The sequence below is a fragment of the Monopterus albus genome, unplaced genomic scaffold, assembly GCF_001952655.1.
Source record: "Monopterus albus unplaced genomic scaffold, M_albus_1.0 scaffold171.1, whole genome shotgun sequence".
In the NCBI taxonomy this organism is placed as follows: domain Eukaryota; kingdom Metazoa; phylum Chordata; class Actinopteri; order Synbranchiformes; family Synbranchidae; genus Monopterus; species Monopterus albus.
In genome coordinates this window covers 928,206-940,591 of record NW_018128051.1, presented here as the reverse complement: position 1 = coordinate 940,591, position 12,386 = coordinate 928,206, and the positions used below count along the sequence as shown (strand labels likewise).

The window sequence follows — 12,386 nt, the reverse complement described above, 5'->3', positions numbered from 1 at the left end:
GTAAGGTCTAGACCTTACTTTGTAAAGTGTCCTGAGATGACTTTTGTTGTGATTTGGTGCTATACAAATAAAATTTGATTTGATTGATTGATTGATTGATTAGAAACACATTCACCAGTTAAATCAAATAGGCTACAAAATCACGTGCTTTGATTTATTAGGCCTGTGTGATTTTGATTTTTGTTAATTGACGATTAGACTGCCAAACACATTATTTTTCATACTGCCAAAAGATGCACGATAGGAGCTGCTGAAGCGGTCTTTCATAATTTATACATGTAGCACCACCTGCTGGATTCACTAAGCAGTTGCACAAAGAGTCTCCAGCCCTGCTTTGTCCAGGGTGTGACTTAGAAAGACACGTCAAACAGGATCAACAGTGGCGACTTGGGATGGGCGGGGTCATAACCACAGAGCTCTACCCATAACCAGGCGGTTGTGGTTATGGGTAGTCTAACCACTGGAGCAAATGACACCGTTTTCTGATTTTGCATGATCTATATTCAAACATGATTTACATGAGGGTTTCTCTCTGCCCATTAGATCTCTCTTGGGGAAATTGTCTTTAAAATCCGTGTTTTAGTTTTTGAGTGTTTTTTCTAACATTGCATCCCCATATGACCATCCCTTTATCCCCAGAAGTGATCAAGAGGTTCTAACATCTCTGATGATGATGATGATCTTTATATTGTGTGCATGAACGCGTTACAAACTTGAGGCCAAAACAGGTGTGGGTCCAAAAGAGGTGTGGTTCAAGGAAGCAATTTGTCAGTTCAGGGCCCACAAACCCTGCACCCCATGGTTGTGTGCGTCCTGTGGTAGTGATTGGACCTTTATACATACACATTTCAAAATAGAGACACCACCTCACACACACACACACACAGATACATCCTTGTATTTGTCACTTTGCCGGCCTTTACTCTGACTTACAATTATTTCCTGTTGACTTACCCTAAACTTACTACTACATGCCAAAGCGCTTTTGTCCCTTTAATTTGTTCACTTTATTCAAAACCTTCCCTTTTTTCATCAAAATTCTTGCATACATTGGATAGTGTGGATATCATTTCAGCTAATTACATCCTGTTGCTACATCCATCTCCAGCCAGTGTTACAACTAACCGCAGTACTGGGCTAGGTTGTAACCACAGAGCTCTACACAATCCATTTGTCCTCCATGTGACTTGTATTTGTAGCAGACATGTATGGGCACCATGTATCAATGTTTGAGAGACATAGCACGAACAGCCACTGAGCTAGTGCTGCTCAAACAAAAGGTCTCCGGTCTCCCCTATCTACCCAAAGCCATTGTGCATCCCTAATACTCTAACATCACAATACCAAGTCAGGTCGTTAAGACTTCTAGAAGTTCAGTCATAGACTCGGGTTCTATTCGTTTTTCATGCCACTACAGAATATCATTGACTTAATATACCAGTCTATAATGTTGATTCTTATAACTTCGATTACTTATTAGGATCTGTAATTTTGCCTTTGAACCATCTTCAAGCAGTAGCAAACATCGCGTAATACTGTGCGTAATTACGCACTCATAAAAGAACATTTGAGCAGCACACAAAATACAAACTTGCTTCATTGGGCCTTTAGTTCTTTATTGAGGAGATACATAATATGTGTAGGTCTCTTCTGGATGTCCAGGTACTAAGGTTTAGTGGTACTGCTTTCCCAGAGCGGCCACCACTCCGGACAGGAACTTTTGAAAAGCTGCCTGCTTTTCTGGGGTAAAAGCGTTTCCCATTTTGGCGGCGATGACGACGGTAAGGCAGTCCGCCAGCAGCTATTCAGAGAGAAAATATTATGCAGATGCTTTTAATAAATAGTCTGTATGCATTTAAGTGTCTTTTACAATAAGAGAAAAACATCTGTTATCACGGAAAAATGGTGTGTTTTTTTCTTTTATGCAAGGATTTCAATTAAAATGTTTACTTAGATCCTCTCATGGTTTGCAGTGATATTTCTTGTGCTACACGCAGTTCTCATATTTGTATGAATACAAATTTTAAATAAATGTACAAGATGGTGAAACTTTACCCTGAAGTTGTCGGGGTCAACGTGCAGCTTCTCGGAGTGCAGGACGCTCAGGTCGGTGTAGGCGGCCGTGATGTTGTCCATGTTCTTCACAGCCCGGTCCAGACCGTGCACCACCTTGACGCCATGGGCTGCGATGTTCGGGTTGCTCTTGATGGCGTCAGCGTTGTAGAGGTTTCCGAAGGAGCTGAAGTACCTCTGAGTCCAGGGGTAAACGATCAGACACCTGTCAGGGCAGAGAGAGGGATGAGCCGGTAACAAGTCAGCAGGGCACTGGCACCCGGTGGAAGGATTCTCTTGCATTTAAAACAAACTTTCAGAGAATAATTCGTTGCTTTTCTACACAGACAGTGATCTTGTACCTGGTCAGGGCCTTGGGGCCGACGTCTTCATAGTCCAGGTTGGAAAAGATTCCGGTGATGATGCTGCGCTCCTGATCAGTCCACTCGACCATGGTGACTCTTGATTTTTTGTGTTCAGGCTTGAAAGAAACGGCTGAATAGTGTTTCAGCTTCACCCTCCTTTATTTAAATGTCTCGAGGCTCCCCCTGCCCTAAAGGGGAAGGTAGCTGTGATAGGTTGGAGATGAAGTGTTTCAGATAAACCGCAGACTTCTCCAGAAGTTTCTGGGTGTTTCGAAGGTGGTTTAACAGCAGCCTATTGCAGGTTTCTAAAGATCCCTGAGATTGACGAAGACTTTTGGAATAATTCAATGCTGAATGATCTGTTCTCACATAAATCAGTAGATCACAGATACATAAACCAGTGTCACAAATATGAATTAAGGTCTAACGCTTTATTTAGGTCGTTTACTTGTTGAAATAAATTAGCTTACAAACAAAAGTTCAAATTAGGACGAACTCCATATTAAACTTATTTTAAGCTGCAGTTTTCTATTTTTTTAAGCTGTTGGCTTTGTAAAAATCTTTCTAGTGTTCGTTCTAAAATACAAACAGAGAAAAACTATTTCAAATCAAGGTAATACTGGAGATGATTGTTTGTTGTCTGACAAGTTAGTTCTTCTTGCCAGGCAGGTTGTCACTTGTTTCAAACTTTTTGTCCTAAATTATCTTAAGATATGAGGCTGTAGCTTGTGTAGTTAATGAGATTTTACTGCTGGTTTTGAGTAACATGATGCTATAAAGCTGACCAATGACTACAAAACTGCTTGTTTTTAGTCTATACTAGTTTTAAGATATCCATAGGTGTTTTTTCACTTGTTTTTAAAAATCTTCTCGGCGAGTGACATTTTTATGTTCTGTTTTACTTCAGTAACATTATCCTGGTTTTATTACTTGTCTTTTTCCCCTTGTATTGGAGAGCAGAGTTTTTGCAGTGTAATCCTTTAACCTAATTTAGCCTGGATATTGTTTTCAGAGCAACTATTTAAATAAGCTCTTCTACTTTGTGTCATGTCATTATTATATAGACGTTACGGTGCTAGATTTTACTGGACCATATGAATTTAGCCATAAGAATAGGTAGTTGTTAAAATACCTAAAGAAATGTGCTAATATCTTAGTGGAAACAGCTTGAAACCCCTAAGAAAACAGTTGGATATATTTTAATCCACTTTGAGTATTTCCTGAGTATTTGCTGCAGTTTTCTGAATATAATATATAATATCAACAATATAACACTGGTGTTTCTAAGTGTCTAAGAAACAATGGTGAATAACAACTTTATGAAGGCTTGTCTGACTTTATTTTAAAAGTCACTGAATTCACTCAAATTTGTCTGAGGATGTTTCAGGCCGTACTGTTATCTGGAAAACCACACCAGTGTTATCTGTGGTGGGGCCTCCTCCACCCTAACCCCCAACACCCCAGTCCACACATGCTTTGATTAAGAAAAGGCCTGAGAGGGGCGATAAAGCCTATGGGCGCTCTTTCCTCCCTTTGATAGGAATTACATTTATAGCCGGAGCCAAAGTAGTCAAATTAAAAAAATGAAATCACTGGTAAATCTTTTGGGGCTTTCACAGCTGCAGTATGATAAGACTGACATGTTTTTATTTTTAGGAAATGATTCACTTGAGTATACAACCTCAATCAGGATGTGTACATATTCTTTTGTTGGTAATTCTGCAGCATCAAAATGCAACATGTATTCATTTGCTTATATGAAACTAAAAATGTCCTAAAATAACTCATATTTCTTTTTTTCATGCCAATTAAATCCTTTTATTTTTAAATTTGGGGATTAATTTCCCATTTTAATAAACAATTCAAGCTGTTAGTTTAGAGAAATGACATCTTTGTTGTGGCCTGAATTTATTTAAGATAAACCGAAAATGCAAGCTTATTGTTTCATTATGACTTGGAAACAGAAAACTTACTTTTGATTAGCACATATGACCTAAAAGCCTGTAGGGAGGACTTTCTCTTGACAAGTTTAACTGTGCCCCATGTTATTCATACCTACACAAGAAACTGGGTTTTATTTCGGTTTGGGCTAAATACTGAATATCTCCCAGGACCAATGTTTACTAATAATTTGATTTTTTGATCAGTTTTATTTATGTTAACCTCATCTCACCCATCTGTCGTGACAATGTTCCTACACCTGACGTCACATCACTGCTCTTGACCTCTGTGACCCGAGGCTCCTCAACCTCTGGTGAAGCTTCTGTATCTCTAACATGTCTCCTGCCAAAACATAAGGCCACATGTGGGGACACCTAAACGTTATAGCCCACGTAAATGATCATATATCTGTCAACTGCCGCCCACGATGTGACCGGCTGATACCAGGTCTCTGGCTGGCACACCTGCCGCTGACATTTCTCTTAGGCACGGAGGAAGGGTTCGATCTGTGTCAGTGAACGCGGTTTGGCATCCGTTCCCGTGGGTGTGACTCTTGAGTCAAGTGAATTTAAGCAGAAGTCCAGACTAGCCTGGGATCACCACCATTCAGCTAGAGAGAGAACTAAACAAAAGTCAGGTATTAGGTGGTTTTACATCCAACTGACTTAGATCTTCAGCACACCGGCCACCTGACTTCCTCTCCATGCCTATAGGATGCTCACTATCTATCCGCAAACCAAGTCCTATACTTCTCCTACTGGCCAGACATGAGTCCCGGCTCTGCCCCTGTCAAGGCCCACGGAAAGAAGATAATGAGTGCAGTCGCTCTGGCTGTGTCCAAGATTGACGACCTGACCAAAAACCTGCAGCCACGCTTTTGAGATAAGAGTGGACCCGGCCAACTTCAAGGTGAGACAGGATTTACGCGCAAATTACGCATGCATGCTACAAGTTTCAATTTCATAACAGGAAAATGATATGATTAAGACAAATGTTTGCTGTGTAAACCTTATAAAATATGAGCTATACAGCTGTTTCCTCTGTCCGCAGATCCTGTCCCACTGTGTTGTCGTGATCGACACCATGTTCCCTGCGGACTTTATGCCCGAGGCCCACGTCGGCTTTGATAAAGTCATGTCCACCGTGGCCCTGGCTCTTGCTGAGAGATACCGCTGAGCTTCCCGTAGATGGAGGGTCTGTCACATAAGACTATTTAATTCGTGGTGACAAATGAAAGAATAAATTGCTTACCGACCAAAAATGATCCTCCTGTGTCTTGTGTCTTGTGTCCTGTGTCCTGAAAACAACTACACAAGAAACCCAAAAATCTCTACAGGTGTTTGTTCATGTATTTTTATGGACAAAGGAGCAAATAAAGAGGTCGTTTATGTTCTTTTAATTGTATACTGAAATTTTCACACAGCTTAACGTAAAAGAAAAAGACCACCATGACATTACATAAAAGGAATCTCATATGTTGTGACAGACCATGTTATGACTTCATAACGACTCGTAATTTATTATCGCCGAGAAGGACCCTGAAACAGAAGAAAGAGCCTGCTGTTATCACCCATCCATTAATTTATCCTTTCAATCTCAGCACGAGTCGTGCCCGTCAGGTCTCACCTGAGCAAAGCAGTGGCCACCAGGCCTCCTCCTATGGGACCCACCCAGTACACCCAGTGGTAGTTCCAGTAGTTGGCCATCACAGCTGGGCCAAAAGCCCTGGCAGGGTTCAGACACGTTCCTGACACGTCGCCCCTGCGCCAAAAAAAGACTTGTTTGTGGCCTACAGCAACAATTTTACAGAGTGAAATTGTCATAGCATAATTTGTTATAAAGTCGCTATTAAAAAAAATACATTCATATGAAATACAGTCAAACGTTTTATAATTAGACCACAGATATTAATTAAAAAATATTATAAAATACCTTTTGAAATAATAAATAAATAAATAAAAAATAAATAAATCCCCCCTTTTTTGTGAGGGACATTTTATTTTGGAAGAAGTTTTACTTTGAAATAAACATCAGGTATAATCAGTTGAGTGATAATATGTGGTTGAACATTTTATCTTGGTAATTAATTGGTGATTATTAAATCAAATTCCGATGCAGATCCATTAACTCATACTGTCTTTTATCTCACCCTGCCAGGATGTTGATGGTCACGGTACAGCCCACCAGGAATGGAGCCAGTGGGGTCTTCGTCTTATTGTTTACCGCCACTAGCAGCACCACCATTGTGACCAGGCAGGTCATGGTCACCTCCCCAAAGATGGCCCCGGACAGCTGGCTGTCTGACTTGAGGATATCAAACGCTGCTCCTGTGGCATTGTAGTAGCGTTCTGCGGGGGTCATCAGCTATAAAATTTGGGTGATAAGGAATTTGCCATATTTAATTACATTTTATATGTTTACCCGAGTGCAAGCTAGTCAGCACATGCATTGTTTCACAATACTGTGCAATTTCACTTTTATTATTTGATTGATTTGACCTTGGCCATTCCAGCTCCAAGCACTCCTCCAATCAGCTGGCTGACAAGATATGGTCCCACCATCATCAGCTCCATGCCTCCACACAGGTAGATAGCAATAGTGAAGGGAGGGTTGAAATGGGATCCACTGTATAAAGAAGCAGTAGCAAAGAAATGAATGAGAGCAAAGTGGACACTTGATTGTTAAAAAGTAGATCATGCAAACTGCACTCAAAACATATGATTCTGCCATAGTAGCTGAGGTTAATCATTATGTGCCATAGATAACCCCCAGCACAGAAACACAAAGCAATAGTTTAGCTGTGAATGAAATGACATTTTGACTGTTTTATTCTCTACATTAAACAAAGTCCTTTACCTGATCTTATCCATGACTGCCACCAATACTGCCACAGCCAGTCCATGCACCAGGGCTGGCTGCAGCCGTCCAGCTGCCGGCACATTCTCAATAACAGACACACAACCGATAAAAACGAAGAACATGGTCCCCAAAATCTCAGCCAGGCAGGGCTGGAACACTGTCTCATATTTGCTGGGGGGCTTGGGCGCAGGCAGCTTCTCTCCTTTCTCCATTAGAGTTGAGTGTGGGTCTTCCATTTTCATTGCTTCAGCTACCATTGTTGCTTGCCCACAAGAGAGTCTACCTCTGTTCCAGGAAGATCCTCACAAATAATCCAGTCCTGCACCCTCCACCTCCATGTGACCCAGTCCGCAGACTAAATAAAGGGCATTGCAAGGTGTTGGGTTATTTAGCTGACACAGTGAGCTAGAATTGCATCACAGATCATAAAACGTCAAGGAGAGTTTAATATTTATCATTTCAATACAATCCCCTCCCAGACACAATCTGAGCTGGAGCTCCTGCCCCGCTGTGTCTCAGGTCATGTATATTCTCAAAGCAGTCCTCAAAGTGACTTTTTATAAGAGGGACGATAGAGTTCAAAATGAGACACACAAGCTGCTAAAGGTTGACCACAGTGAGTGGGGTCAGATTAGTGTTTGCAGGGTCAAGTAGGGTCTTGTATTCATCATCACTGCTTTATTCAGATGCACATGTAGAATAACCAAAAGCAACCTACAGTATATAAGATAGACCTGAACCACTTTGTGTTACACAAACATTAGATTAACTCTGGCTCTGGCTGGCTGATTGCTTTTACATTGGATATTGATGTATCTAACATTTTAAAGTATTTTGCTGAAGTATGCTTTTGAGGAAAGTGTATTTATATTCATTTTATGCATTACACAGCTCAGCATCATATAAAACAAAACCTGCTCCACCTCTTGCAACAATAAAAGTGTACTCACACAATAATCAGTAACACAATCAAGGAGCCATTGTTCTGCACTAATGTTTGGTACTTCAACTACATTTTGCTGATATTTCTGTACTTCTATTAAAGCAAGCTTTTGTGCATAACTGTTACTTTTAATGGTGGATTTTTATATTGCAGTACTTTTATTTAAAGGATCTGAATACTACTTCCACCACTGGCATCAAATACCTTCAGTAAGAATAGAGTTCATCCCTTTGGAGGCTTGTGGGACAAATTTAAGGACAATACCATCAAGGCTAGGATGACTAACAAGGAGCTATCTCTACTTTTACACAGGCTCCATCATTTGGCAGCATGCATTACATTTCGAACACAGCTTTTGATTGTTTTTCTTGTTTGACTTTGCACCATCTCTCGTCTGTCAATAAAATCATCGGACGAGCAACCCGGGTCTGCCACACCTGACTGCGACAAGCTACAACGTCAAAAGGCGAGTGGTCACGCCGTCAGACAAGAACACTTTTCGATGCTGGAACTTCAACAGTGTTTCCCCTCTGAAATCAGAGAAGGGTTTTGCTTGGTGCCCATCCAGAAGGCCACATGTACAGCAGTATATTATGGAACATATGTTGATGAACCTTTAATAGAAGTTTGGTTGTAATAGCATTGAGTAATGTTGTGAGGTTTGCACTGCCTGGTTCAAATTTGTTAGGACTTTTCACCTTTACTGTCCAGTTTAAAACACGTTTTAGAAAAGTAATCAAATAGTAATGAAAAGTAATGTTACATTACTTTGATGACATAAATAAAATAGTTACATTACTTATTACATTTTAAACATGGTAACTAGTAGTCTGCAACCTATTACAGTACATTTCAAAAACAACCTTTCCAACACTGGCGATTGCTACAGTCTTGCACTTGGACACAGGGGATGGTTATGGGGTGGTGTGGGGTGGGGGTGGGGGGTACAGATGATGAGGAATCATCATCCATTTTTTAGGACACATACTCTGTAAACCTCTGTTATATAACGTGTTTCACTGTAATTTACTGCCATGTTTTAGCTGATCAAACACTAGTTTACCATTCTAATCTAACTTTATTGTACAGTACGGTGGCCTGTCCTTGCACCATCTTTAAAGCAATAAACCTGTAATAGGAGGACTTTCAGGTCAGGACTTTGCCCTGTAACGGCCCTGGTGCCTCGTTTGGTGCGTACATGTCCCTAGAAGTCTTGCCGTGATGTGGCCAACTGATGATTTGGGGGGACCTGGCCAGTGTTCTCAAGCCTCGACACCCCCTGCCTGCCTATGGCTCAGTGTGCCAATCTCCACGCCATGCGCCATGTTTTGTTTGGTTTGAGTTAACCTACTGATTTTGTTTTGCACCTACAACACACACCTTACATGTTTTTACTCCAGTAGTGCAGCTCCCTCCTTTTTGTTGTGACCTCTGAGCAGGGTCATAACAGACCAAAACAATGATTATAAAAAGATGGTTAATAGGTAACAGATGTATTTTTTTATTAGCAAATATCCCTGGAATTTTCCCAACTTTCATCATATTATGGGACGTCCAAGTTTGAAGTAGCTACCATATTCTTATTGCATTATCAAACGCTACTGAATCTTCAAACACAAACATTTCATTCAGTATGAGCCGACAAATCTACCTGACCCAAAGACAAATCTATCTGCACACATTTTTCTGACAAATTTAGGTAACACGATTTAACTGCTGATGTATGTATGACCATACATGTCAGTCAGGATGTCCTTTCTCTCTTCCTCTTTAGTACATTAGACATTGTCTTCAGCACAACTCGAGTCTTCTGGTCACCAAACAACAACCTGTGAAAGAATGCGAATAGGAGAGTGATCATTACTTGTCTTTCACAACAGCACTGAGTAGGATTTAAAATGGCAAAACCATCAGACAGCTGTAAAATGACTACAAAGACATACAAAACAACCACAAATTCAAAACCTAATCTGACTCCAATGATGCAAAACAACTACAAAGAGATGTGAAACAAGTCTGGTGTCTGGGGGTCTTCTCCCAGTGTCGTGTGTGTGTCTGTGCCTGGGATCTCACTGATTCATACAGTACCTGATAAAGATGACAGTGAGCAGTGCACCACAGCTGGGTCCAACCCAGTAGATCCAGTGATGAGCCCAGTGGCCGGCAACCACTGCAGGACCAAAGGCTCTGGCAGGGTTCATACACGCACCGGATACCAACCCTCTGAAACAACAGCCAACACAAAACATGGAGACGCAGCTGGTGATCAGGGTGCTGCAGCTCAGCATGTAATATTAGAACAACAAAAACATTTCATTCTGGTACCATGGTGCAGTCTGGCCTTTAGTTGGGAAATAAAACATCAACATAATTTCATAGTTTCCACATTTTCACTTTTATCATTTCCTGGCATTTTCCAACAAAATTTTATGTACTTTTGTTTAAACTGGTGGAGATGACGCTCTGGATAATACTTTATTGCTATGCCTCTGGTGCCTGCTGAGGCTCTTACCCGGCAAATACGTTTGCAGTCACAGTAAGGCCGATGCAGAAGGGAGCCGACGGTGTGCGGGTTCTACTGTTCACGACCCCCATGCACACCACCATGGTGAGGATTAGGGTCATCATTACCTCTGTCAGTGTGGCTTTACCCAGGTCGCTGGTGGTGGGGTTAAGGGCTCCTCCAAGGGAAGCACCATACAAATCAGAGGTGTACATTACCTGAAAGTACAGCAAACCAAATATACAGCAGTACATGATAAACCTGGAACATTTTTATATCAATGAGTATTTTGAACATTTCCACAGTGTTTTCTTACTCTGGCCAGACCAGCACCAATCATCCCTCCTAACAACTGAGCCACGACGTAGGGCAATAGCAGAACCAGTTCCATCCCTCCACACAGGTAGATGCACAGGGACACCACAGGGTTGAAGTGGGCCCCACTGCAATGAACAGAATGAACTTTACTCTCTAATCTATGTCTCTCTAATCTGATAAATACAACACATATTCCTCAAACTGAATAAACAGAACTTGCAAATGATTCTTTGGATTTCTATTAACTTTGTTCTATCAAACTAAATGAATGGGTGAGAAAATCATAAGAAACTATTTGCCAATATTCCCTGCTCTGCTGTAGTTGCCTGATGCTAAGTTGCAAAAAGCTCATTCACATTTTAAGGCAAATTCACTTTAAATAAAAGTCACATTTTGGGAGGAAATTAAGCAACAGCAACATCATGGAGACCTTTCTAATATCAGTCAGCTCGAAAACATTGAAGCATTTAAAGAACACAACAAAACGTAACATCTTCAGTTTTTACCTAATTTCTCCGAACATCATGATGAGCACTATCACAATCAGTCCATGTGCCACAGCAGGCTGGATAAGCGTAAGCGTGTCCATATTCCCAATAACAGATGCACACCCCACAAACACAAACAGTGTGGTCCCCAACAACTCAGCCAGGCAGGGCTGCACATATTGCTCATATATGGACCTCTTCTGGTCTGTGCTGCTCGGGCCTCCATTCGCTGCTGCCTCTCCTGACTCCAGTACTGTGAACACCTGGATCTTGGCCTCTGTCTCAGGCATTCTGACTTGGAAACAAACTCTCTCTGCCTCGTTCTTGTTCCGCTGGTGGACCACAGCCGGCACTAGGTGGGCTGATGAATGCACAGTAATGTCCAGTATATGAACCCTTCTTGTGATGGTGCACAAAGTGCATCCACTTTTTTTTATCTGATGTTCCACCTTCCTGCAGTCAGATATAGCACTTCCAAGGCTACTGGCATTTCATCCAGAGAAGCTCATAAAATTATTACACCAGTTATAGAGTGTCAAAGAACAAACACATATAGATTGTAGCATGATAAGGATGATTGCTCTTATCACTCAGCAGCGCAACGCTTGAACAACATGGCAACACTTGATTTCTTGATCTGTTCTAATTTCATACATATTCGGTGTTTTTTTAACAAACCTTTTCTTTATATTAAACCTGCAATAACTGGCTTTCTTCATCGGAAGACATGGCGCTGGGATTGAGGAGATCCTCGAAGTATTCCTTCCACAGTCCGACAATGTCCCCAGTTGAGGTCAACAGCTGCCCACCTCCACTGTAAACAGTTTTGGCAGGGCACTGCTTCCCCCTCCTGAGGCGCCGGACGGTTTGCCAGAATCGGAGGCGGGAGTTGAAGATCTCTCTGACAGGGGATTCTG

General features: G+C 41.5%; 4 protein-coding genes across 4 annotated transcripts; 1 reads left to right on the top strand and 3 right to left on the bottom strand.

Moving 5' to 3' along the window:
- Positions 1–1,607: 1,607 nt before the first annotated feature.
- LOC109969192 (hemoglobin subunit beta-like) lies at positions 1,608–2,615 on the bottom strand. The gene is made up of 3 exons (XM_020615914.1): positions 2,415–2,615; positions 2,056–2,278; positions 1,608–1,801 (listed from the first exon to the last, which is right to left on the bottom strand). Exons 1-3 carry the CDS (start codon positions 2,504–2,506, stop codon positions 1,673–1,675), a joined length of 444 nt encoding a protein of 147 aa, XP_020471570.1. The 5' UTR covers positions 2,507–2,615; the 3' UTR covers positions 1,608–1,672.
- Positions 2,616–4,981: 2,366 nt separating this feature from the next.
- Positions 4,982–5,607, top strand: hbae5 (hemoglobin, alpha embryonic 5). The gene is given in 4 exon segments (XM_020615933.1): positions 4,982–5,102; positions 5,105–5,226; positions 5,228–5,267; positions 5,409–5,607. Coding segments are annotated over 4 exon segments (318 nt in total). The 5' UTR covers positions 4,982–5,072; the 3' UTR covers positions 5,535–5,607.
- Positions 5,608–5,850: 243 nt separating this feature from the next.
- On the bottom strand, positions 5,851–7,474 carry aqp8a.2 (aquaporin 8a, tandem duplicate 2). The gene is made up of 5 exons (XM_020615941.1): positions 7,215–7,474; positions 6,857–6,983; positions 6,508–6,722; positions 5,985–6,119; positions 5,851–5,896 (listed from the first exon to the last, which is right to left on the bottom strand). The coding sequence occupies exons 1-5, from the start codon at positions 7,472–7,474 to the stop codon at positions 5,851–5,853; spliced, it is 783 nt and encodes a 260-aa protein (XP_020471597.1).
- Positions 7,475–9,724: 2,250 nt separating this feature from the next.
- aqp8a.1 (aquaporin 8a, tandem duplicate 1) lies at positions 9,725–11,972 on the bottom strand. The gene is made up of 5 exons (XM_020615940.1): positions 11,488–11,972; positions 10,980–11,106; positions 10,673–10,881; positions 10,249–10,383; positions 9,725–9,989 (listed from the first exon to the last, which is right to left on the bottom strand). The coding sequence occupies exons 1-5, from the start codon at positions 11,757–11,759 to the stop codon at positions 9,905–9,907; spliced, it is 828 nt and encodes a 275-aa protein (XP_020471596.1). The 5' UTR covers positions 11,760–11,972; the 3' UTR covers positions 9,725–9,904.
- Between the last annotated feature and the right edge of the window lie 414 nt (positions 11,973–12,386).